Raw genomic sequence first — 27,035 nt, 5'->3', positions numbered from 1 at the left:
AGAAGATCTTTTCCTAAACACACTGGCAGATGGAGAAAGAAACACACACATGCCAAGACGGAATTGATTTTAAAATGGGTTGTGTTTGTATTTAATAAGATGTTCTCAATACATCAGTTCAGCTAGAAATATAAACTCTCATTGTCAGTCAATTAGCCACATGGTGCATGGAATCACTGCTGTTCTTTCACCAGGGCAGAATAAAACGCCAGCCAGAAGCAAACTGAGCAAGCAGGCACCAGGAAGGATCTGATAGCAACAGATAACACCCTGCAAAATAGCATAATTCCTTCAGTTACTGCAGCACTGGCAATGAGGATAGAATCCAGTTCACTGCTCAACCCACATCAAAACTGGCAACAGTAATCAATACACTTATACAAGCATCCCAGGTTAAATCAAAGCTTCCCCTCTCCACACACACGCGCGTGCGCACTACTCCCCACCCTATCATAAGAAATCACAGGGTGGCAGCACTGCCCAGTGGAAGAGAACAGAGGTTCCCTCATGCTCCCCCTCTGGACAAAAATAAGACTTATTTTTAGCAAATGGAAAGGGTAGGGACACAAAACAGACCCAGTGGAGCAGCAGCAAATTTATACAGGGCACATGTTTGCACAGCAGAGCAGCATCTGCTCAGGAAGGGAAAGGATGCAACTGTTAATTGCTTGTAAATGAGGTTGTCAAGACTCTTTCTGAGAAGAACAGCTGTCCCAACTGGTGGTACATCCAGACAATATCTGGAGTTGACAGGAATGGGAAGAGAGTTATTTGTCAGTACCAAGCCCAAAGAGGAAGTTTACCACGGGTCTGCTTGTTCTTCCCTAGCTTCAAATCTACAAAAAACAAACATAGTTATGGGGGGGGGGGGACACATAAAATGGGACCACCTCAACACAGGAAAAGTAACAGAGCTCTAACAAGAGCCGTGTGTCATTCAAGCAGCTAAAGACATTTTTAAAGAAGGAAAAAAAGGGGCAAGGTGTGGGGAAGGGAAGATGGGAGGGAAGTTATGGGGGACAGTGAGACTGTTTCAAAGCCAGTTAGGTTCCAACATAAGACATTAAAAAGAAAGTCCAAATTTCATCATAATTAAATTACGTAGTACAAACTGAGCCATTATATAGACTTTAATCAAATACCACCAGAAGGATTGCAAAATACCCTTCACACACATATATACCTTCTCATGGTGCCAGAATAAAGGGGTGAAGCAGCTTCCATAATTCAAAAGGAAATTATAGTCCAAAGATGAGGCAGGACAAGAATCTTAATAAAAAATACTGATAGTCCCAGGATGAAAGATTCTTTGGAACTGAACCTCTTCACTTACAGTTCTCCCAAGATGGCACTAAACTGATCTAAATCAGCTACATTTGTAGTAAACATTCTTCTCTCTGGGTTATGTGCTGCCTGAAAGCACCAGTCTCATGGTAAACCTGCAGCACCTACTAGATTGGCCCTGGGCAGCCATTCTGAAAGAATAACTATGGACAATCAAGTAGTTTATCAAAGGGCAAGTATTTTGGGACAGTACTGAGATCATCTGTGTTTCTCATCTCCACGGTATCCCACTAGGGCTCTTTTTTGCCATTTTGAACATACTGTCAGGGAATCTGGCTTGCTCTGTTTCTCTGACTCCCAATTCTGTCTGAGGGACAGAAGTGGCATTCGGCATGCTATCAAAGCTACTGATGAAGAGGAAATAAAATGTGAAAAGCAATGCAGTTCCCTAGTGATATCAGTGGTGTGAGCACTCGCTAACAGATAATTCTAACCCACTGGGCTCCACAATAGGTGTCAGTGTACACTATATATTTGTGCAGAACCAATATGAAATCCTGCATCTTCCAATTATATGCCACTTCCATAGATAGAGTCAGAGCTTCCTTAGAGTCAGAGCTTCCTCAACCATCTCCAGTCTACCTGTACAGGCCCAATGCCTCCTTACAGGCATGGCACCAAAGATCACAAGTGAAATAAAATTTAAAAATAGCAAGTCAAAACTTTATGAATTTATCACCAACAAAGGGAGAGCTTGGCTTGATAAATTATAACTCTTCTCACACCCACACAGACCATGCTCAGCTTATGGAGAAAAAAACCTAGAAGCTCCTCCTGCTCACAGAGAAGGTCTTCCACCAAGAGTTGTCTGTAAGGAGCCACGCACAGGATACAGTTCAGTATGCAGTTCAAGATGACTGCTACCCTAGGCCTAGAGACCTCCAAAGAAGCCATTCTCAGCACCATCAGTTCGGGGGCCCTTGCAGCCTTTCCCAGGATTGGGTGTGGTGGAGTACTTGGGTGGATAGCGGATGAAGAGCCGGTCCTCTTCCTTCTTTATCCAGCGCAACAGCTTAGTCAGGACATTGATGGCACCAGCTTTGGTTACCAAGGGACTAAAGCAAGTATATAATTCAAACTTACTAGTGACCTAGAGGAGAGAAAGAGAAAACATTTAGCCCTATTCAGTAGCTAGGCTGGGGGCTCTCTACAGGCCACATGGCTGCCATCAACAGATACAATAAAATATTAGCTGGGGAATGACTGAAAAACCAAAGGCCTTAACTATGTAAGAGTGGATCTCACTACTCCATAACCTTGTATCACAATTCCCTAAACCACCAGATTTCACCATGCTTTGAGAGCCAAGAAAAGTACCAAGGTGTCCCAGCTGCATGCCTCCTCCCCTTTCTTTTATTTAGCCACCCTACTCAAGATGGGGAATCTTAATCCATCAGATGGCAGAAAGCAGGTCTGTGGTTCCTATGCTTTGCGATGAGAGTTGCTGTACTCACAGTTTGGGGCAGGGATTTACAGGGAAGAATCAGTGATTAGGTGAAAAGCTAAACACTCCTTCCCACTGGCCAATTCTCCCCTGCAAGGTGCTTATGCCCTACAGTTGCCTTATGGGAAAAACATGGGTTTGGGAATCCCATGTTTTCCCTGTAACATGTAGTTCTGTCCTTAAACCACACAGAGCAGCCTATTTGAAGCAGCTGCTGTGCCATTCCTCACCCAAGCCAACAGAGTCTCCTTTTCAGCTACATGGTAGATGAGACGCAGAGGGCGTGAGGTACTGTGGATACGACCATGAAGGTAGTGATAGAGGTCGAAGAGTCGGTGACGTTCCTTCTCACTGCAGTAAGGCCCCTCCAGTTCTGGGCTGAAGCAGGTAAAGAAAGACATATCAAAGAATCAAAGAGTTTAGAGTTCACCTATACAAACTCTTACTATGGACCAAGCTGCAGAATCCATGCATAATAACAGACAGTTGGCAAAATCTATTCACATCAACCACTGTTCTGTAGTAATTCTACAGAGAGCATGGGAAAGGGAAAGAATGAATCCCAAAACAAGCCTATAAGATCATCTTCCAATTTGAAAATGTTCAGGCTCTCAACTTCCTCATATGACCACTGGACAAGCGGGAGCTATAGGAAAAGTACTAGAACACCAGCATGTTGCAGCTCCCAGACGATGGCCAGTCAGATACCTGCAGACAGCACCATGCACATGAGTCAACTTTGGGCACAGAACAAGTGACTGCAGTGGCTTTCCAAATCTGATCCTTTGCATAGCAGGAACTGTGACAGGCTGCCCACAGACAACACAAGGTGCTTCCAGAGGAGTCTTTTATGCCATATCAATTGACCCATTCAATGAACGGGGGGGGGGGGGGGCAGACAACTGTCTTCTTCCACTTATAACCCTTCCACATTTTCTCATCATTTTTTTCCATTTTATTTTTTTATTATCACAGAAAATCCATTAAGGAGAAAAAGACAGAATTGCTGCACTGTGGTTTGTAATTGGTAGTGCTAGGAGCCCTCCATCTGGAAGCACCCATAGACTGGGGGCCAGCACATGCATAGACCCCACATGCCAGCCTACAATATACTACAGCAGTCAGATGAGTATGCCTCTCAGACCTTGACACATCTTTGGCAGGAGAGCTGCAGAACAGGTACATGACAAATCAAGATCACATGGCCATTTCATGTATCAAACCCTTTCAAATGAAGATATGGCTGTTTCTAATATTGCTTCCTCATTCCCCAGGAAACGTGGGTGCTTCTGATACATCACTGTCTCTTTAGAGCACCAAAATACATGAATGCCATGTCACTTCCTGACAATTACTTCCAGATTTCTGTGTGCTTTTACAGGACTTCACCAGCTAGCTAGGATCTCATGATGCCCACCTCGCTTTCTCCCCTGCAGCCCAGTAGTCCCATGAACATCTCCTGCTTACACAAACGCACACTGAGATCCTTGTTCGTAAGGGGGGGGGGGGAGCCACCACACACATGACTTGCTCTATTTAAAGCTGTAACTGAGTACGACCATCTTCGCTCTTCCCACAACCTCTGGCTGGGAGTCATATGGAGGGGGAAGGGAGAAAGGGTGCCATCTGTGTAGGTGTTTGTCTGTCCCAAGAGCCAAGTCTAGCTGCCTCATCTCAGCAAAACTAAAAGGAAAAAGAATTCAAACAGAACTGGGCACCCAGTCCTAGAATGGTAATAGGATTAGGTAGCAAGTTAACACTTGCTTAAGAGATGATCTCCACTGTTCTGCTTTATCACACGGTCATGCCATACATTACATGGCAGCAAATCCAGGTTTGCCACCAAGTGTACCTGTCAAGATGAGATTTTTGACTCTGAAAGATCTCTGAAAGTTTGAATGAGACATTAAGGGATACACTTAAAAACATTATGGATTGTATCCAATGTTAGTCCTACCTAGATAAGACCCACTGAAATGAATGGGATTTAAGTTAGACTAACATTGGATACAACCCTATGTGTGGGAAGGCACACAAACACCAAGTGAGATGTGGAGAGGGGGGAAGGAGAAGACAAAATATGCTGCTTGCATGTACACACAGTGTCAGATTGGTTCAATCCACAAATCCATAACTCTGAAACACTGTGATCAAGATAATTCATATTTTTCCTTTTTTAAAACAAATCTTGATTCAGTTCAAAGGAATCCCAAATCCAAAACAAAATTATGCAAACCATTAATCATTTGATTATCTTGCATGACTGTTCAATCTGCATACCATATTCTAAGTTTGACTTTAGAATTATGTGAATAATTAAAAATGTTTTCCTGGCAAGACAGGTCTAAACAAAACAAGAACAGTAGAGGCATCTGACAGAGAGAAAGGCAGGTAGTATTGCAGGACACAACAGCTTTGTCCTCCAATGATAGAATAACACCTGCATGTTTTAAAAACTCAACTCCAAAAAAATCAACAAGACAACTAGTAATAGTAACTTTCTCTCACTCCAAATTAAATCTCAAGAATCTCAGGACTCCTTTCCACGGCAGATTCCATCCAACACTGTATCCAAGCAGAATTGCAGGACACAGAAACATACCCAGACATATCTTCTAGAAACATTTGGATTAGCCCAAACATCAAGAGGACAACATGGTACACTAAGACACGCATGATTGTCCATGGCAGGGGTAGGCAATGTGGCACCTGTGGACACCTGTGCGCCCTTGGACACCTTCTTGGTGCCCGTCAAGGTGCGCTATTCCTCCTAATTAAAATATATATATTACTAGCAGTTGGGATTGCTTCAAAGCAAAGTGAGGGCCTCTAGCTGCTCCCATCTTTTTTTTTCCATAAACGTTGCTGGACCACAGGTGGGGCTCAGAGACATTATTAGGAAATAAAGATGGCAGGTGGCTGCAGGCCAATGCTTTCATCTGCAGTGAGCTCAGTTTGTGTTGGTGCCCAGGACAGTTTTTCAAATTGCCAAATGTGCCCAAAGAGGTTGCTTGCTCCTCATCCATTGGAATCCAGTGGGGTTAGCACCATGCCATACAAAGCCATCCCCTACGGAGCTTCCGCCCTTCATCAGAGAGCCCTCCTTGCTCCAAGGAAGTCTCCCACCTTGCTCAAAGCAAATTCCAGCCCAAGAAAGCCTCCAATTACCTGGTAAACTGAGGAAGCTGCCGATAATTATCAGGTATATCCAGGGGCTTGTACATAAAATGCCGGAGGTCTGGCACCCCCACCAGTCCCACACTATAGGAGGGACTCTTCAGGCCACTTGAGAGTGCCTGCAGGTAGTTCTGAGTCCTCATGCTCTCCTCAATGCGTTTCTTGCAGTCTGAGACAGAATAAAAAGATTCCTTGTCCGTGGAGAGAAGGATGAGGCAGACAGTACATTCTGTATCCAAGTAGGAAATATAAGCATAAAAGTAACAATCAGGGTTGAAGCGCGGTAAGCAAATAGGTGTCCAAATCTCCCCTGTTTGGAAGGCAGAAGTTGCCCCAATGAGGTTAAGCAACAGGTGCAAGTCGGTGGGTTCTAGCCGGCAGTCTTCAATAACAGTTTTTTCCTGTACCATGGTGACCAGCTGACTCTGGGCCACCAGAATGGAGAAGACCAGATTGGGTGTGATGGCCTTCTGGAGCAAAGTGCCCAGGGAATCACGCAGGGAGGCTGGGAGGGGCAGGCAGCGCACAGCACCAAGCAGGAAGCAAGGATCCGACTCCACTAGATTCAGCAGGCGGTCAAGGATCTTCTCAGAGCCAGTCAGCAGGCGCCGGAGGTCATAGTTCTTCTTTCGCTCAAAAATGCGGGTGATGCTGGCCTGGGTAAGCATGCTGATGATCTGGTAGTAGACATACAAAAGCTCCTGGCGTAGCTGCTGCTCTGACTGAAGGGTGTGTGACACCGACACCAGCACCAGTGGGCCCTGCTGCACAAAAACCAGTTTGTGATCATCTGTGGTGGAAAGCAGCAAGAAGACAACCAGTTAGGAGGTGGAGCAGGTGGAGCTCAGCATGAATATGACAGAACTAGATACCCACTCAAACCCACCCAACCCTTGGGAAAAGACATGGCTATATGCATGGTGCAATTCCATGGGAACTCAGGAAACCTATGGAATAAATGCAGTATTGGGCACAGAATTAGCTTCCTGAGAATCACTACTTTTTATTAAGCAATTTTCTTGCCCTGGGGGTTGCAAACATGCACTTCAAAGCTTCTAGACAACAGCCACATTTGCTTCTGCTTTGCTCCTTCCTCCTAGTGCAACCACTAAACAAACTAGAAAGTATTCATCCAGCATAGCAGTCAGGAACCTTCCCCACCCCCACCTCCCCAAGGGCCACATTCTCTTGGTGATAAAGAGTTAGGAGCTGTGTGTCATAGCCTGGAGTGGGCATGGCTACCCCATATCCCCCCGCCCTCTCTCTCACACACACACACAAACACACAACACCTCCATCTATTCACTCACATATACCATCTACCCACCCACCCACCCACAACAGCCCCCTGATGCAGATTTATTCTAAACGGCTGTCCTCCCACCAATGCAAAATTGCAGACTCTAGGGGCACATGTGAATTGGGACCCTGACATATGGGGGCAGAGGGGATTTAACCCTTTGCTGCCCCAGTGCAGTCCAAATCTGGATCAGGGGTACATGCCTGCAATTTGCCCCGGGGGGGGTGTACATCCCCCCCCTTAAAACAAATGAGATTTTTCTCCCAATGCAAACTGCAGGTGCAGGACAGATATGGAGCAGGACCACAGTGGGGGCAAAGGGTTACCCCCCCACACACACCCAGCACCTGCAATGTGCTTCTTTATTGTGCTGGCTGAGGAGGAAGAGAAGACCCACTCACTGCTGCCATCACAGGGGAAGAGGAGGTGGGATCAGTGGTTAAATCCCTCTTCCTTTAGGTAGGATTTGACCAGACAGCAGTTTTCCAGGCTCCTTGCTGGACAATGTCATATGCAATTGGGAGGCACAAAGAATGTCTCAGAGAAGGGCAAAGTACATTTTTCACCATAACACGGGGTGAGAAATGTGTGGCCCTCCAGATGTTAATGGACTGCAACACCCATCAGCCCTAGCCAGCAGAGCCAAAGGTGAGGGTTGGTGTGAGTCACAATCCAACAATATCTGGAGGGCCACATGTTCCTACCCCTACCATAAGACCCCAACCTCAGCAGAAAAGCTGCCCTGGAAGGAACATACACCAGCATCAACTGGGCACTTTGTTGCATGTATTAATTGGACCGGGGGCATGGAAACACCACATGGAATCCCCCAAATGAGTACCTACTCTAGACACACCTTTTTCTTGAGTTTTGGACCTTCCCTTCTGGAGAAAGAGGCAACTATCTAAACAATTGCTTTTTCCCTTGCCCAGCATAATTAAAAGAGGACAACAAGGCTATATATTGTCGCCCTCCTTATTTAACTTATATGCAGAGTACATCATGAGAAGCGCCGGGTTGGATGAATCACAGGTCGGCATTAAGATTACTGGGAGAATTATCAACAACCTCAGATACGCAGACGATACCACCCTAATGGCAGAAAGCAAAGAGGATCTAAAGAGCCTCTTGTGGAGGGTGAAAGTGGAGAGTGCAAAAGCTGGTTTGAAATTCAACATTAAAAAAACTAAAATCATGGCATCTGGCCCCATCACTTCCTGGCACATAGAAGGGGAAGAAATGGAAGCAGTAACAGATTTCATTTTCTTGGGCTCCAAGATCACCGCAGGCGGTGACTGTAGCCATGAAATTAAAAGACGCTTGCTCCTTGGGAGGAAAGCTATGGCAAACCTAGACAGCATAGTAAGAAGCAGAGACATCACCTTGCTGACAAAGGTTCATATAATGAAAGCTATGGTTTTCCCAGTAGTAACGTATGGCTGTGACAGCTGGACTGTAAGGAAGGCTGAATGCCGAAGAATTGATGCTTTCGAACTGTGGTGCTGGAGAAGACTCTTACGAGTCCCCTGGACTGCAAGGAGGTCAAATCAGTCCATCCTAAAGGAAATCAACCCTGACTGCTCATCGGAAGGACAGATACTGAAGCTCAAATATTTTGGCCACCTAATGCGAAGAGAAAACTCCCTGGAAAAGACCCTTATGCTGGGAAAGATTGATGGCAAAAGGAGAAGGGGACAGCAGAGGATGAGATGGCTAGATAGCATCATGAAGCAATGAATATGAACTTGAGCACACTCCGGGAGAGAGCGGAGGACAGGAAGGCCTGGCATGCTATGGTCCATGGGGTCACAAAGAGTCGGACACCACTTAACAACTGAACAACAACAAAATTTGTGGTCTCTGCTGAAATGAAAGCCAGAGCTCTATTAAACTTAGAACTGGAATCAAACAACAAGCATTTCTTTTTGTATGCTGTCAAAGCAGCCTGTTGTTCCCCAAATAGTAATCCTTTCAGGCTTTTTTCCAAGTAAAAATTAAGACTACCATACAACGTCATACACGTGACACTTCGTAGTTATTTTGTGTCCATAGACAGAAAATGAGAAAAACACTAAGTCAAATGTAGCATACCAGAGCTGTACGTGTTCTAAAGAGTATTACTTCTAATCATAACAACATTCTTCTCCAGAAAGAGGCACATCCTGCTCTTTGTATTAGCTATGCAAATTAAATAAATTTGCATTGCTTTCCTTCCTTTGCAGAATTTGTTCTGCAATTTTTACTATTTACAATTATTTGCTTCTGTTAGTCAAGGGGAAAGTCAAGAAGCTAGACAGGGCAGTATGGTCCTATGCTCCAGCCACTGGAACTGGGCTTGCAAAATATCAGGCACAAGCTACATGTTTCCAAGCATATCACCACAGCCATAAGGGCTAGAAACTTGTCCTTTCCTCACACAATGCACACAGCTGGTATTCTCAAGAAGCTGGATTTTGCAGCCACATTTGAGCTTTTCTGTGTTTGCACAACATATCATAGCTTCCTTTGTCACACAAAAAAGTACTGTCATAATAAAAATAACACAATATTCTTCTAAGGCCCAAGAATCAGAACACATTTAGCAATGTAGGCTATGTAAACATCAATGGAAATGCAATTGTCTCCAAGATAATGAGCGCAAAGTGCTGGGTGTGCCTGATCTCGTCTGATCTCATAAGCTAAGCAGGGTCAACCCTGATTAGTACTTGGATGGGAGACCACCTGGGAATCAGGCTTCCTGCACTGAGCAGAGGGTTGGACTCGAAGGTTTGTAGGCCCCTTCCAACCCTATGATTCTGTTTCTATGTCTATGAGGCATCAGACATAGTTCTGAGGGCCAGTCCAGTTCAAAAGAGACCTACAAAATGAAATGATCAGTCAACAAGAACTACAGGGATTCTATTTGAAGCAGGGTACAGTCAAGCCTTCTGGCCCCTATTCCAGTGCTTGAATTATGGGTGTAAACGTAGGGAACCCTTCGTAAAATCTACAAGATCCATCTCTCCCAGATCTCCCCAATTTTAGCCAAGGCCATAACTTACTAAAAGCAAATATGTAAGGGGTCTGTAATTCAAGCACATCCCAACATTTTGTCATACCAGAATAAATGGAGCGGATGGAGTTATCCCCACTCTGGATGAACGACACCAGTGCCATCATGACACCCATGGTGGAACTGAGGGCTTCCTCATTGCCATAGCGCGAGTAAATGGGTTTGCCAGCCTCGCTTAAGACAAAGACATGTTTCCTGTGTGCCCGCCAACTCTCAGCCGTCACATCCTCATCCCGGTATGTAGTTGGCCGCAGCTGTACCGCTGTTGCCACCTCCTCCCCTGGAGGCCCATCACCCATCACCAGAGGCCGGCTAAACTCGCTGGAGTCCTCCAAGGTGTTGTCAGTGGAGGCTGAATCGGACAAGTCCTTGTCACTTGATTCCTCCCGAGCTTCGCTCAACTCCTCCTGCACATCCACTTTGCCATCTGCCACACTCAAGGGTCCATTGTTTGGGGCAGCAGGTAACTCCTCCTGCTCATCCAAGACAGAAACGGGCTCATCCCTGCCTGGAAAAAAAACACTGAGAAGTCACTGTGGGAGGAAAACAATTCAGAGGTCCTAGGTAATCTTCTCCATATTTCTATGGCCTTTATCCACTGAAAAGACTACTAAAGCTTGCAACACTTCCTGATCAACTCCCAGTATATCTTCTGCAGCATGCTTCATCATGTCCTGCTAACAACAGTTAGGCATCCCCAGATCTCCTGCTCTCTTAAATCAGATGGCCCAGTCGCCCTTGTTTTCCCTTTATGCTGGAACTGGCTCCCAGGACATGAACAGAGTAACTCCTTGCTCTTTCTCCAAATCCCTCTTCAAAACCCACCTTCACCCCACAAGTCCCTACCCCACTGAAACTAGCCAAGGACATGCAATTGCAATGGTTCACATATACCCCTTGTTATCTTTGCCTCTCCCTTTGCTATGCTGAAGGTTAGATTGTAAGCTCCTAGGAGCATGAAGGGATCTACCTTTTTCTGCTTACATCACCCTGCACAGCACAACATCTGTTGATGGCACTACATTAAAAGCAAGCTGTGATCTGATTGCAGACCTTACTGGCTTGATCCAGATAGTAATCACAGAGTGAAAAGGGCCCACTGTCAGCAGCTAATCAGGATGCCGCAGGTAGGGGAAGCAGAGGCACTCCAAGCCACTTACCTGTCTCTGCAGAGCTCAGCCCAGCCTTCTGCTCAGGGGGATTCATCCCACCCTTAAAGGGTAAGCCAGGGTCTTCAGTCTCCATTTCTACATCTCGAACAGCACCTGAAAGGCAAGCAGCAAACAGTGAGAAAACTCCCCAGTCCAAAAACAGGATGCAGGTGCTATGCCGCCTACTCACCAAGTCCATCCCCTGTTCATAATTAGGAATAGACATTTGGAAGACTGGCTCTGACGCACCACAACACCCTAACCCCACCCTCTGTCCCAAATAGTAACGCAGGGAGCACAAACTAATCCTTCAGTTTAGGAGGTACGAATACAAATCAGGGAGAAAGGGCACAGCCAGCTCCTAATTCTCCAGGCGAAAGCCTTTACAGAATGCAAGCACCAGTCTATCAGACTTGCCTGCCTGCCCTCCCGGCCGTAATCTCGGTCACATGCCCAGGCAGGGATGCCTCAGAGGAGACAGCAGGAAATGCCCTGGTTACTAATCACCACACACACAGAATTACTAGAGCTTAACTCCAAGTGCAGCCTTCCCCAGATAAGATTTTTTTTAAAGAGCTATCACTTAGCTCAGACTTCCCCCAACCTAGTGCCCTCCAAATGTGTTGGACTGCAACTCCCAATGGCTGCCCAGGCTGGGGATGATGGGAGTTCTAGTCCAACACATTTCAACAGTGTAACAGAACCCAAAATGGGTTGTACCTTACCTAAGTGGGATGGGGGCGGGGCAGAACCACACCAGTAGTAACACACCATTTCCTTTTCTTCATTTGTTGATCAAGTTTTGTTTACAGAAGAAAGGAAAAAAGAAATTGGGGGTGGAGTGAGTAGGTAACCAGACACAAACAAAGGTAGGGCTTTTGCAGCAGTGTGGAAGAGGGGGTTTTGGCAGATAGAACTTATCATACACTGGGCTGGAAAAAGCTCCACCTGCCAACTGTTAAAAGGTAAAGGAGCCCTGTCTTTTTTTGCTTCTGGTCACATTACAGTGTGAAGGAGAAAGATAGACTGATATAATAAAAAAAGAAAGTAGTAGTAAAGTGGGTCTTATGTTCCAGGAAGAGGATGGCTTGTATCTGAAAAAAAGTGACAGCTACTACATTGGGTGAAGGCAGACATAACCCTGTAAATGACTGCAGTCCATTTGGCCCTTTCTTCTCCACCACAGGGCTGGCCTTAACATGGGGAAGAGATGGCCACCTCCGGTAGCTGATTTTCAGTGTCCTGAAATGGCAGCAAATTGTTGGTCTTTTAGGGCACAATCCTATCCATATTTAGAGAGAAAAAAGTCCTATAACCTCCAGCAGCCGGCAAGTCTTTTAAAAAGTTTAATTTATTATTGTATTTTTTACTGCTGGGGGGTGGGGGGAACACGTATTATGCAATTTTCTGCCTTAGGTGACAAAAATAACTTGATTGGTGTTAGGCACTTTGCACCTTGGCCTGGGGGTGGGGGGGGGGTGGGATTCACTTCTCTGCCTGAGGCAGCAAAATGTGTTGTGCTGGTCCTGCTCTCCACACCCAAGTTCTGAAAAACCTCAATTCTGCAAGTTTGTAGCAAAAGCCAGCTGTGCATGGTGATGATTGACTGGCACTTGTGATGTCACCAAGTAGTCACATGCACCACTTCCCTTGATGCATTTAAAAAAAAAACTTCCTTAAACATTCATAATAAAAGGCAATGAATGAACAGAAAAAAGTATATACAGTTCTGGAGGACTGTATTCTATGGTCTTCAGAGGGTATCCCAGGGACCATGGGGAGTTTTGGATTCCCCCTCTCAAAGCTGTAGACACTGCTATGACTTCAGGTGAGGGAATTAAAAAATCTGATCTCTCCCCCAACCCCCTTGCAGCCACCATGGAAATAATCACAGCACCTGCTTTCTGACGTTGCAAAAGCAGCCTCGGAGGACCTCGCAGAATTCTGAAAGGGGGTGTTCTGATAGGCAGGGAGGGGAGGGGAGGATTACGAAGAATCCTATGGCCTCTCCAGCCCCAGCCCCAGATCTCCTCTGGACTCAGAGGCCCATTTAGAGGGAAAAGAAACAGGAGGATGGCGATGCAAAAATCACCTATGGTGCTCCTCCCACCCAGGGCCCAGGATACCCGGAAGCCTCCGAATTCAGAGGTTTCCATCTAAAGGAGTTGCAACCCATGGGATTGCAACCTTAAAAACTGAAAGCAGACTGCCCACCTGGAGCTTGGGGGAAGGAGTAATATGGACAGCTGAATTGGCACCCAATTTGCTGGAGCGCACATCTGTAATTTCAGTTGCAAAGTGAGGGGAAACCCTAGCTCAATCCAAAACTGAGGGCCTTCTCTGAATTGTTCCACCCTTACATCATTAACGACAGGCTTGTAAATAGCCATTAGCCTGACATAAGTAAGAAATACCTCTAGGTGACCAGGCAGGAAACAGCTTGCAAACTGGGGAAAGAGTTTTGTAGTTGCCTTTCCCCCCTGCCCATTTGGGAACCATCTGGTGCCAAGACAGTTATGCATGGGCAACCAGTAAAATGTTTGTATGCCAGTAACTTTTGTGAACTTATTTGCCAAGCTGACTTATGAGTCTCCAGCTTTGCAAAGGCACCTTTTGCCTTTTCAGACTGTGATGTCAGCAAAGCAGCTGGTCTAGATGTCTTAGAAGCAGGCTGCATTTCAGAACTGCATAAGCCATCTCTGTGGAATGACATTTTCTACAGCAATCCTGAAATTCCTCAGCTCGGAAGCAATTCCAGTGGCTACCACTATATTCACAAATGATCTTGTAACAGCAGCTTCCTCTACGCAAAGGAGTTCTAGCATAGATGACTGTAGCAACCCAGTCATGCCTGTTGGTCTTGCTGCCCTTATGCCTTAATATTCAGGAGAACAGAACATCCACCCAGAACAGTACTATAATGGCCCAGGATGTCTTATTCCTGACAACTCTGAGACTGCTGAAAAAGACTCCCAAGGCAGAAACTGCACTGCCCATCACTGTTGCACATAAGGCTATCTTCACCCTCAAGGGATGGGCAAAGCAAGTTTTTTTTAAGTCGTTACAAGGCTAGATGAGCATTTTTAAGAGAAAATTATTATACTGGGGTACCAAATAAATGATCAGCGATATTTAGAACTATTGCAGTACAGCGGAGAGCATTACTACCACCCTACCTGGTAAGAGAATAACATCATACACACACCAAATTATATTAGGCCATCCTGAAAGGGTGGCTGCATATGAGCAACTCCTTCCACAGCATCGAGCAGAACTAGGCTGCCTGAAGGGTAACTGTCAGCACCATTTCAGCAAGCTGGCCCAAGTTATGTTGACAAAAATAGAGTCCATTGCACTCAACTTCCTTACGGAACCTGGCGCCATTTCAGTCTCACTGCAAGAGTCATAAGTCACATAGAAGATACAGGCTGTCTGAATCCACCTCAAGTGTCCAAACAGCTCATGGAACAGGCACTGTCACTACTTTTCTGTATGGCCCTGTGACAGATGTCTCAAAAGGCCAACTTACAGTACACAGGAAACAGGGTTGTGTGTTTTTTTAATTGTTTGTACAAAGAGCTCCATCTTGACATAAGAGACCACGCATATTCCATGCCAGGAAATGGCCACGCCATGATATTTTTCAGTAACATGTCAAAACCAAACCCTTACATCTGCTTCCTAACAAACAGAAGGACCAAAACAAAACATCCCAATGCAACCATTACCAGGTTATAACACCTCTTTATCTTTGTAGATGTACTAACCCACATGATATACAACCAGCCCTGTATATTAGGCAGACACCAACCCATCCCAGAAGCTAACAAAGCAAAGCAGCTGCATCTTCATACAATGGGTCTATGCCACCCAGCCAAAAAACCTCAGAGCAGCTCACTCAGCTCCAGGCCCAGAAAGCAGCTCAAAACACCAGCTATTGGGCAGAATGGGAACCCTTGCAGTTAATTCAACTCTCCCTTCCCCTTCCACACATAGACCTACCTCCCCCCTCTCATCCCACTCTTATAAAACCAGGGCTTGGGGTAAGACAATTGATAGAAAGCTTCAGGAATGACAAAATAAATTATTTCTTCACACAGTGTACTATTAGTGCATGATTCCACCATGGTTGCTTCCTCTGAAAGTTCGTTAGTTGACAGTGGCCAAATCCAGCTTTCCATGCTTCCCCCTCAAGAAGATTCATCTCCCACAGGACAATAATATTTACTATGGTTGTATGTTGAGCTGCTGCAACTCTCTGGTGCAATAACAGATTTTGTCAGAAGCCTCCTTGAGCACGCTGATGGAAATCCAATGAAACTGGTAACTAGCCCAGTGGCCTAGTCAGCTTTTTAAAAGGGTTAGACAAACCCTTTGTGGCTAGGTCTATCAACAGCTATTAGCCATGACAGCTAAACATAGCTTCCATGTATAGAGGCAGTTTACCTCTAAATACCAGATGGTGGAAACTAACAGGGTGAAGGCAACACCTTCATATTCAGCTTCTTGCAAGCACTCCAGGGGCATCTGGCCAGCTGCTGTTGGAAACAGAGGAAGATGAGATAGGAAGCAGAGTTATGCCACCAGCCCTGCTGAAATAACACCTCCATTGGGCTCCTCCCTCAACTGTCACCAACAGCAGCCATTCCAGCATGCTGCAGCAGAGGGAGAAGAGGTGAGAAGCAGGGTTATTCCACCCACCCTGCTAAAAGATCACTTGCTTTCCCCCCCCTCTTCCCTCCCCATCCCCTTTTCCTTTTGTGCTGTGTCTTTTTTTATTGTAAACAGGCAGGGACTGTTTTGTTTTTATTGTATGTAAAGCACTCCAGAAGCCTTTTTGGCTTAGGAGCAGGATAACAACGCTTAAAATAAAATAAAACAGGCTGCTGGACGAGGTGGACCTTTGATCCGATCCTGCAGGGCAAGTTTTATGTTCGTGACTGCCCCCGGGGGAATTTCAGCCCAGCCCAGCCCAAGGAAAACACCTGAGACCATCCCATTTGGAAAGGAGAATGAAAGAAAAAAAACGCAGGCACGTTGCAGGCTGCCCCACCCCTCCGTGGAGGAAGCAGCAGTGGAGGGGACCCCGATCTCCCCCTCCCTTCAAGTACCGCCGGCTTTTCTCTCACCATCGGCTCAGGAGCTACCCGCTTCTCCATCATAGCACAGAACCCCGCAGACTCTGCCAGCCACACTTCCTGACCTGAAGCGGCAGAGGGTGGGGGGAGAAATGGAATTGACAAGCGCCTCAGCGAATCATGGGACGAGCGGAGGGAGGGGGCGCGGCTTGAGGAACACGAACGCGAATGGGGGCCCGCGCAGCCCGAGCCTAGGGCCGAAGCCCAATCGCGTCCTCAGCGGATCGCAGCGTCGTCTAGAAGCCGGCGAGAGCGACAGAGAACTCGGCTAATCAAAACGCGAGGAAGGAAGACGAGAGGCAGGACAACTCTGTCTGACTCTAAATCAATCACTCGATCATAGAATGCCCGGGGAGAGGGAGGAAAGGGCGGGATTATGCAGAAGTTCAGCCAATCGCAATAGGCTTTTTTTTCTAGTTTTCTACCAACCAGAGAGAAGAAGTTACTCTGGAATCTGATAGGCGTGACGCGAGGGAGAGATATCGTCACTGCTCGAAGAGTTAAGAATGACGTCATCCAGTCGGTCTTGGCGTCGCTTGCTGCGCATGGAATTGTGTGGCGGTGACGCTGGCTGCTATGAATGCCTTTATGGGGAATGGAGGTGGGGGCCTTTGTTCTGCAGGAGGACATCCTTCTACTGCAGCCCGATATTATAAGGGTCATGAAATCAGAATCAGGAGTTACTTGCTTTATTTGTTTAATTGCAATCATTTATATACTGCTGATCAACCAATTCATTCCCAAGGCAGTTCACAATCCAATCAATGACAATAAAAGAAACACAAAGTCAGAATTTTAAAAAACAACAGACCAGTAAGAGCAGCAATTAAAAGCAGGAAGTTAAAATTCCACACCGTTACCTGTCACTGATGCCCTACTAGTGATTTCACACTAGGGATGTACCTATCGTTGCTTTGCCTTTTTTGCAGCTTTTAAAAAAGTCATGTCACCATGTTGCAGCAATGTAACTGCAGCGATCTCATGTCATGGTGTGAAGCGGAGTGATAAATAATAAACAGAATGCTTCAAGACATCACTTGGGATTTTGGGAAAGAAGATGCTTTAGGACTGGGGTAAAAGAGCAACATACCTGACACATCTGTAGCAGGCTGCGGCAAAACCCGAACCTCAGCACAAAGGGAGCATAACCTGCTTTCTGGAGTATGATAGGAACGGGCATCTGGTGGCCAGGGGCTCAATTCAACCCCCAGGGGCTTCCCATCTGCACCACCATCCCCAGCATAACCCAAAGATTGGTTTTGTGTTTTGGAATACAGACCCCACCTCTGTCTTTATGAGATACTTGGGCAAGCTGCTTTTCTTATCCTGTCACCAGTTTGCTTTCTGAGAAATGTGTGTTTTGCGATAGGCCAGACCCATTATGGCTGCCACTTTATGAATGGGCAAACCAGGCCCCATGGCAGCCATTTTGTGAGTGCACCCATAACTCTTTCAAAATGTTCCCATTGACCCAAAAAGATTAGGGACGCCTGCACATGACATTGAGCATCTCTACACCAGCCTAAAATCCTGCATTTAAAACAGGGCTTTCTGCTACCATTTTAAATGCAGGATCACAACGACTCCCTTTTTCCCATGCTTTCTTTTCCCCCACCCCTTTCCCCATCCTTCTCCCGATAACTGAATCTTCCATTCTCTTTCATTGATTGCGCTCCTCTTCTTGCCGCTTTAACTCTTTTGATTAGAGGAAACTGAAGCGGAACACAACGGGGTAATTTGGTAGCCCGTTATCTGCAACCTATTTAAAAATGGAACAAGGGGCATTTAGTGCAGGGGACGCCTTGAATGATCACGGTGTCATATAAAGAGCCTGCAAACCTCTGTGAAGGAGCAATCTCAATCACATGATAAAAACTCAGTGTGAAGGAGCCCAGATTCCCTTTACACACGCTTCCTCCCCCCCCCCCCCCGGCCCCACACTTTTCCCCCTCATCTGAGTCTTCCATATGTTTCATTGTACAGCTGCTAGATGGCACTGTGGTCTAGCTCCTCTCATTGCGGCTTTTCCTTTTTCAGGAGGGAACTCAAGCGCTGTAATTTGATAGCTCATTATCTGCGACCTTTTAAAAAATAGAATAAAGGTCATTTCCTGTGGGAGATGCCCTGAAGGTTAACGACACTTCCGTGAGTGAGCAATCTCAATAGGAAGATAAAAGCTCTGTGTGAAGAAGTCCATTATATAGGTTTAAGGGGGTTGTGATGGCACTAGCCAAACCCAGCCCCTCTACATGCACAATAACTACACCAACAGACTCGGGACAACTTGCTAAGCACTTTGAGTATAAAATCCTCACATGCACAGCAAATTAGTGCTTCTTCACACGGACTTTTTATCCTGGTATTGAGATTGGTTACTCACGGAAGTTTATGAGCCCTTTAGATGATGTCGTTAACCTCCAGGGCGTCTCCCACACTAAATGACCTTTATGCCATTTTTTTAAAGATTGGAGATAATGAGCTATCAAATTACCACACCTGAGTTCTCTCTGTGAAAAGAGGAAAAGCAGTAATAAGAGGCGCTAGACCTCAGCACCATCTAGTGGCTGTATAATGAAACATATGGAAGACTCAGAAAAGGGAGGAGAAGGAAGCACATGTCAAGGGAATCTGTCGTGATCCTGCATTTAAAAAGAAAGCAGAAAGCCCCGTTTTAAATGCGGGATTTTAGGCTTGTGTAGAGATGCTCTTAGATTCCACATTATCTACAGTAACATCAATGAAAGTGTCCACAGCACCACCTACTCACACCACCTACTGAACATGTGCAATTTTAACTCATTAATTCTTCCTAAGGCAAATATTGTCAGTCTACGTCATTTTCCTATATCCTGCATTTTATGCAGGAACACAAAGTTGTTGTTGTTGTTACATTCATCACTATTCTTGTGTATGTGTTTTCCAATGTATCCGTTTGTTTAGGTCAATTCAATTGACTTAACAATGGGCCGGTTTGCACAATCATGGCAATCCACCATGCTAATTCAAAATGGCCATGTCTGCCGACAGCCATTTTAAATATTCAACCCCTAACGGGATTGCTGTGGTTTGTCATGTTGTCTGAACCTAGGCAGCTGGGGTTGTTTGAGGGTTAAACAACCCTCAAATAACCCTACAACAGACCACGGGTTATTTGAGGGATGTTTAACCCTCAGACAACCCCTGCCCCTGGGTTCAGAGGACACAGCAAACCATGGCAACCCTCCACCAGGAGATGAATATTCAAAATGTCCATGCACACACCACAGCCCACTGTGGCTTAAATAAGCCACAGTGGGCTGCAGTGATCATGCAAATCCAGTCAGTATATCAGGGACACACTAACATTCTGTTAAGGTTTATCCTGATAACATCTGCTTTACCTATTTTCAGAAGGTAGCAGCCTCCTGCAGCAAAAAACCAAGAAAGAGTCTTGTGGCAGCTTTAAAACTAACCATTTTATTATGGGATAAGCTTTCATGGACACTGACCACCTCATCAGATGGATCAAATGTTGAGGAGAGTTTAAGGTTTAGGTATAGTATTGTTGTGAACCACCCAGAGAGCTTCGGCTACTGGGTGGTATAGAAATGTAATAAATAAATAAGGGGTAGCGGGACTTAAATGCAAAAAGAGCAACTGATAGAGTTGGCTATAATCCAGGAAAGTTTATGACAGAATAAATTTGTTATAGTTAAGGTGCCACAAGACTCCCCGTTGTTTTTGCTTTACCAATATTTGTTATTTGGGCCAAAGTGTTTCGCTGCAACTAGATGGTGTGATGCTGCAGCACAGCAGACGTCAGGCTGTGGCTGTATCCCTAACTCCTGCCCACTTCCTGAAGTCTCCTTTTTAAATTAAAAGGCCAGGTACAAAACTCTGCCAGAGAGATTCCTTGGTTTGAGACCCCTGTCACGTTGCAGAGTTACTGATGCAAAGTCGCCCGGTGAGCCTCATGGGTGAACAGGGATTTGAAACTGGACCATCCTAGTCCAACACTTACCCAGCCTTCCCCAACCCAGTGCCCTCCAGATGTTTTGGATTACAACTCCCATTACCCCAGCCATTGGCCATGCTGATGGGGGTTGATGGGAGCTGTAGTTCAAAATATACAGAGGGCACCAGGTTGGAGGAAGCTGCTTTAATCACACCAGACCCATGTCTGTAAGAATCCTAAAACAAAACTACTGGTCAGATTAGCCAGATTACACATGCATCACATTACTTAAAAACAGGTACATGAACCTCCCGGCGCCTGTTCTGACACATTAATCAAGCGTCCCCCAATTTGCTGCCCTCCAGATACATTTCTGTATTTTGCAGAAGAGCCACTAGGCGGCGCAATTGGAATGCATCAAAATACCATTCACATCACCACCAGTCACCACCAATCACCTCCTTCGGAAAAGGTAACCCTAATCCTCCATGTTCTGTATTTTTATATGTACAGTTATTATACATATTCTGGAGCATTTTCCACTATGTATAAAATAATTTATTAGTGTTTGCCATTGGGGGTAGTATCCAATGTTAGTCCTCCATAGAGCAGACCCCCTGAAATAAATGGGACTTAAGTTACTCATTCATTTCAGTGGGTCTACTCTACATAGGACTAAGATTGAATACTACCCAATAAAAACATTTGGGAGTAGTTCAGTGGGGAGTGTTTGAAATAAAAAGTAATTTTGGGTAGGATTGACATCTTTATCGTTACAATTCTGCCCAGCCAGGTTAAATTAATTTTTGACCATTTCCCCAAACCTTTTTTTTTTTTCATTCAGTGATTGGGAAGAAATTAAAATTCATTGGTTTTTTAAAGGTTTTTTGGCATATGAACTCCCAGATACTTTATTGAATTAGGACATATTCAAATATCCATAGTGATCCTTTATTTATTGCTGGATTTTTGGTTTTATAAATAAATTGATTATTTCTGATGTCATGGAGTTGATTTTTAAACCAGCTACATGCCCATATTCTTAGATGGTTGTCATCGTCTCTGGGATGGCCACCTTCAGATGTATTAGTAGTCAAATAATATCATGAGCAAATAAACTGACCGTATCTTGTTCTCCATTTCTTTGTAACACTTTTGATTTTCAGATTACTCCTCAGAGCAGCTTTTTTCCACTTGGCGCCCTCCAGATGTTTTGGACTATAGCTCCCAGAATTCCTGACTATAAGCCATGCTGGCTGGGACTGGTGGGAATTGAAGTCCACAACATCTGGAGGACACCAGGTTGACGAAGGCTGCCCCAGTGCATTAGTCAGCAGCTCCGTTGCAAAGGCAAATAGTAGTGGAGATAGAGGACAACCCTGTTTTATACCTCTTTTTTCATGAATCATGGGGGAATCAAATCCATTTGTTCTGATTCCCACATCTGATTCTGTTTGCAATTTAGATATCATGTTTATAAACTCTTTTCCCAGTTCCATTGTAATTGTTATATTATTATTATTATTGTTGTTGTTGTTATTTAAGACCACTCCACTCTGTCAAAGGCTTTGCTTCCATCCAGTAACAGTACAGAAAGTGGAATTTTCTTAGCATTTTTTTAAAATGGATTGTGTTCAGTATTCTTCTAGTGGGTTCAGATACTTGCCTGTCTTTGATCAATCCAGCCTGATCAGGTTTTATAACAGTTGACGCGATTAATCGAGCAGCTAAAACTGTGGTAAATATGCTAGCTTCTTGATTTCCTATGGTAAATGGGTTGATAGGACTCTAGATTTTCCCCAGAAGTCCAAGTCCCAATAGCCTTCTTGACTGTTAGCACTAGGAGCCTTCTATCTGAAAGCACCCGTAGTGCTACCAATCAAAAACCATTGTTCAGCTATTCTGTCTTCCCCTCCTTAATGGATTTTTTTTCTGGCAAGAAAAAAGATGGAAGGAGCTGTGAGAAAACACAGAAGGGTTACAAGATGGAAGACTTCACCATCAGGACTCCTCCACCCCCTGTAAAATTCTGAGAATGAGGCAGAGCAATTGCATAATAAAAGCATTGTCTAGAAGCACCCAGAATGGAGGTTCCACACAGCACTTAGTATAATGCAGTATTATCTAGTCATGCCTTTGTGCCCAGATCCTCCTATAATGCTTCCTCTGAGTCCCATTCTGCAAAGGTACTTCCCAGTGTGAATGTAAGTGTCCTATCTACAGGCCCTACCCATGTTACTACTTCCTGTAGATCACAGGTGGGGGATTGCCCCCTAATTGCCCCTTGGTCTATTATTTTCTCTTGCCACATGGGGAGGAGGAAGGGAGAGCTCTCATTATTTCTATTTTATTTATTTTAATTACATTTTTTTAACAGAGTAAAAGCCTGCTATTTCTCTCTATATAAATGGGGGGGGGGGATGTATTGCTGAAAGCAAGTGCTAAGTGTGAACAGTTTAGCAGGGCTCTCCTTTATGGTATGATTGTGGGACCAATCTGAATGGTGCAGTCAGCATCTCTGGCATCTCACTTCTGGCATGTGAATGGTCTCAGGCAAAAGGTGTGTGAATTCCCACAAACTCTTTTGGCACATTACTGCACTTACAAGATGTCTATTCTGGTACCTGCCCTGATGCTGGATATTTATTCTGGTATCTAAGCTGAAACTCATTGAGGTAAAGGAGGTTTTTCCACTCCATATATAATCTCATTTCCTCTGAAGTATTAGTGATAATTACGACTAGAGACAGGATGTACGGTATGGTGTTGAATTGGGCTAGACTCTAACCCTAGAGTAACATTTTATTTGGAAGACTTGACCGTATAGTTTTTGCTCTGGCTCTGTTGCTACATCTGGATTAGGAAATAATTTTCCCCCAGACAAGTGATCCTTGGGGATTTTTAAAATTATTATTATTATTATTATTATTGGCCTTCTCTTGGCCACCTTGCTCCACTCATCAGGAAGCATACTTTTACAAGTACCTTCCTTAGTATTTCCTGGTAGAGGTAGAGCCATAGAGCCAAAAGTGTCAAGAAGAAATGTGATTGTAATTACTTCTGTTGCCCTCCCTGCAAAAGTGTATTAAACAAAAAAAGGAGACAGTGAGCCATCAATAGGTGATAGGAAAATAGTTTATTGTGAAAAGCCCAATGCATTTTGGGTATGAAACCGTTCTTCAGTCTCCTCTCCAATTATAATTCTCGCATGGAGCGATGCCTCTTGTGCAGTCTCCCAGACTGACAAAAATAATAATAGTGTCACAATGGTATATATGAAAAATGATACTCAAGGATTCTTTAATATATACACAAATTCTAACCAAACATATATAAAATGAATATAAATGTAGAAATCCTGTCTCTGTAGTTGCTGTGCATATAAATATCGGGCTGGATCCAGATTCAGGGGCATCCAACTGGGCTGGTGGAAGTGGAACTTCTTCACCCTTCCTCTTCATGGCAGCCCCTTCAACCCATTGAAAATGCTACAAGCAGGGTCAGGGACCCTGCTGAATGGGGTAAGCTGTAGTATGTGGGGGAGGGGGAGCCTTGACAATCCTGTGGAGGCACCTTCTGTGAGTGGAGCCTCCCTGTCCATGGAAGGCAAACCCTGGATCTGAGTACAAAACTGACTGTGACGAAGACATGGTCCAGTACATTGTTTGGGTTCCAGAGAACATAATTCTCAACCTAATTCTGGAAGGAGGCTGCTCCAGTTAACACCACTGAAAAGGATCTTTCAGGGAGAGAAACTGAACGTGGAGGAGCTCGACCCTTCTTTCAATAGCAAAGAGAGATGCCCCCTCCAAAGGGGAGCCTTTAGGGAGGAGGGATTAGACACATCCCATCTGCATGCATCCTCTAAAGCCAATCCCCACCCTCACCCCACAGTCCTTTCAGCAGAAAGTTGTTACATTCTTAGCCCGCTGAGAGCTTTTGTGTTGAAGTGAGGGATAGAAATCTGCAGAGAAATACATAAATAAAGGGGCAGCCCGCCCACCCCTCCTCCCTGCTGAAAGGATCCCTTGTGAATGTGTGGCATGGGGAACTGGGCTTGGAGGACCACCTGAAAAGGAACATACCCTCCAAGCCCAATTTTTTTCTTTCACCGTAGGCTCTAGGTTGAAAGGGAGCAAGCAGCAATCCACTTGCTTCTCACCAGCCTCTTGAACTTCCAGTCCCAGCTGGTTGAGGGCTCACACCTGCATACTTATCAGGGTTGAGCTATTCAGAGATGAGCCAGAGCTTAAGGCCACACCAGAACCACAAAGCCCTTAGTGCTCAGGCCCAGACAGGAAGCCCTTTAGAGCCCTTCCTGTCCAAAAAGAACTTGAAAGGTCACAGGGCATGGTCTGAAGGCACATGAGACAGCCACCTTGCTGAAGCTAAGCAAGTCTGGGTCTGGTTGGTGCTTGGAGAGGAGACCACCTAGGAACCACACCTTGAGTTCCATGATGGAAAAAAGGTGGGATATAAATACATAAATAAAAAATAAACATAAACCAGTGGTCATCCTGGGTGGGCAGGGCCAGTCCAGAGCTTAAGAATACTTCATTGCCAGAAAAATGTTCCAAGGTGCAGTTCTGGTAGCTCATCACACTTGCACGCTGAGGGCTCAGTCATATGCAACCCCAGTCCTCCACTGATTTGGAGAAAGCAAGGGTCGCTTTGGCCACCCAGCACTTTTCCAGTAAGGTAAAGTGGTGTCTACCACAGGGAGAAGCTTCCTCTTATCCTCCCAGTTGCCATTTAGGTTCCCAGAGAATGTGTACATGGGGAATGCCCACTTCACAAAGACAAAGGTACAGCAGAGTGTATGCAGAGTGCTACCACTAGTGAACCACAGCCAGTTTGTACATATCTGAGATTAGGGGGAATAATGTTTTTCCAAGTCAAAGGGTGTGAGTCCTGCTGGGCTTGAACCCCAGTATCTCTCACTTTAGAAATAAAGCCCTAGAAATTAGGACTACCAAAATACTGCCTTTCCTAGCTTTGTTCTTTATATTCTTCCATTTACGGACAGTGCTTCTGTATGGGACTTTCCATATACAGTCACTGGCCCATGATTTAATAATAGGAAGAGCAGATCACATTTCCCAACACTGAGATAGCTGAGTCTAGCAGATAAATATCTTCCCCATACAGGTGGCTGAATCAGAGGTCAGGGGAAGATATTTCCATTAATTTATATAGTCACTGTTTGGCAGCTCAGAATTAAGGGAGACTGTGGATCTTTTTGATAGACCTCTATAGACCTACAGTGTTCTGACTTGGAGAGGAATAAAGTCTTTATTAGCAGTGGCATCCCTAGAATAGGAGGAAAGAGCTTGAAGAGTTTCAAAACTGTTCTGGACAAGTTCACACAATACGTTTTCGGATTTGCTGGTATCAGGTACGTCTTTCTATGCAGTTTGATTCTATGCATGTTTAAAGACACTGAAGCATAGTGGTTAGAGTTAGACTAACCAGACAGGCATGGTTCAAAACTCCACTCATCCAGGAAGCTCACTGGGTGATGTTGGGACAATCTCTCTCTCTCTCTCTCTCTCTCTCCCTCTCTCTCTCTCAATCTGTGCCCAACGTACCTCACACGGTTGCTGTGGGGATAAAAGTTTGGGAAAAACCACCTATGCTTTTTCTTCTTAAGGTTGACCTCCTCAGGAGGTCAACATAATTAAGCAATTTACAAAGTTTTATGTTTATTTGGAAGTAAGTTCCATTGATTTCCATGAGGTTTACTCCAAGGTATGCGAGTGTACGTTTTCAGTAAGGTTGCAGTCCTATACCCACTTACCTGAGAGTAAGCACCACTGAATTCAGTGGGACTTACTTCTGAGTGAGCATGCATAGGATTGCACTGTACTGGTGAAGACAGGTAGCAATACAGAGCATCCCTCAGCCAGGTTTCCTTCCAGCGTCTGAGGATGAGAGATGTGCATTCCACCAAATCTAACACTAGCTTGATCAATGGTATTGCCCTTTCCCATGCTTCAGATAGCCTGTTCACCTTTTTATTTTTTACAGGTATCACAACAGAGGTCCCCATGGGCACTGTTGGAAATTTGAGAAACTGTCATCACGACATGGTTTCCATGAGAGAACATAAAAACATAAGAAGATAAGAAGTCCAGCCTTCTGTTGACACAATGGCCAACCAGCTATCAACCAGGAACGCACAAGCAGGACATGAACGCAACAGCACCCTCCCACCCACATGGCTGCCATGGTGGGCATGGCCAGTACAAAACACCCATTTTACAGAAGGCAAACTGGGGAGGCTGAGAGGCAAGTAACTTGCCCAACAAACTGAGTACAAGGCAGAGGTGGCATAATAGTCCACTCACTTTATGAAGGGGAGGGAGATTTCTTGGGGTCAATACTGGGGGGTGGGAAGCAGCCATCCAGTGCTGTGTACAGACCACTTCTTCCACTTGAAGAGCCTTTTTTTTAGAAGTCAAGCAAGAGAGGAAACTTTATATTTAGACTGAAGGA

At 45.1% G+C, this 27,035-nt stretch overlaps 2 protein-coding genes across 4 annotated transcripts in view; both read right to left on the bottom strand.

Moving 5' to 3' along the window:
* LOC146353374 (synaptonemal complex central element protein 1-like) overlaps positions 1–27,035 on the bottom strand; it is a 615,017-nt gene that overhangs the window by 23,218 nt on the left and 564,764 nt on the right. The window lies entirely within an intron of this gene.
* LOC146353398 (vacuolar fusion protein MON1 homolog B-like) lies at positions 64–16,956 on the bottom strand. Of its 3 annotated transcripts, XM_084836327.1 has the most exons (7): positions 16,598–16,686; positions 15,915–16,006; positions 11,478–11,582; positions 10,364–10,825; positions 5,957–6,755; positions 3,019–3,166; positions 64–2,434 (listed from the first exon to the last, which is right to left on the bottom strand). In XM_084836327.1, exons 3-7 carry the CDS (start codon positions 11,560–11,562, stop codon positions 2,216–2,218), a joined length of 1,713 nt encoding a protein of 570 aa, XP_084692453.1. In that variant the 5' UTR covers positions 11,563–11,582; positions 15,915–16,006; positions 16,598–16,686; the 3' UTR covers positions 64–2,215. The 3 variants fall into 3 exon arrangements, with proteins under 3 accessions (XP_084692453.1, XP_084692455.1, XP_084692454.1); XM_084836329.1 differs by lacking the exon at positions 15,915–16,006 and having other exon boundaries at positions 16,598–16,956; XM_084836328.1 differs by lacking the exons at positions 15,915–16,006; positions 16,598–16,686 and adding an exon at positions 11,659–11,747.

Source organism: Heloderma suspectum, chromosome 2, assembly GCF_057233095.1.
Source record: "Heloderma suspectum isolate Gila_16-S chromosome 2, 16-S_ref, whole genome shotgun sequence".
Classification (NCBI taxonomy): Eukaryota; Metazoa; Chordata; class Lepidosauria; order Squamata; family Helodermatidae; genus Heloderma; species Heloderma suspectum.
The sequence above is the reverse complement of the archived record's forward strand: the minus strand, read 5'-3'. Positions and strand labels throughout refer to the sequence as shown.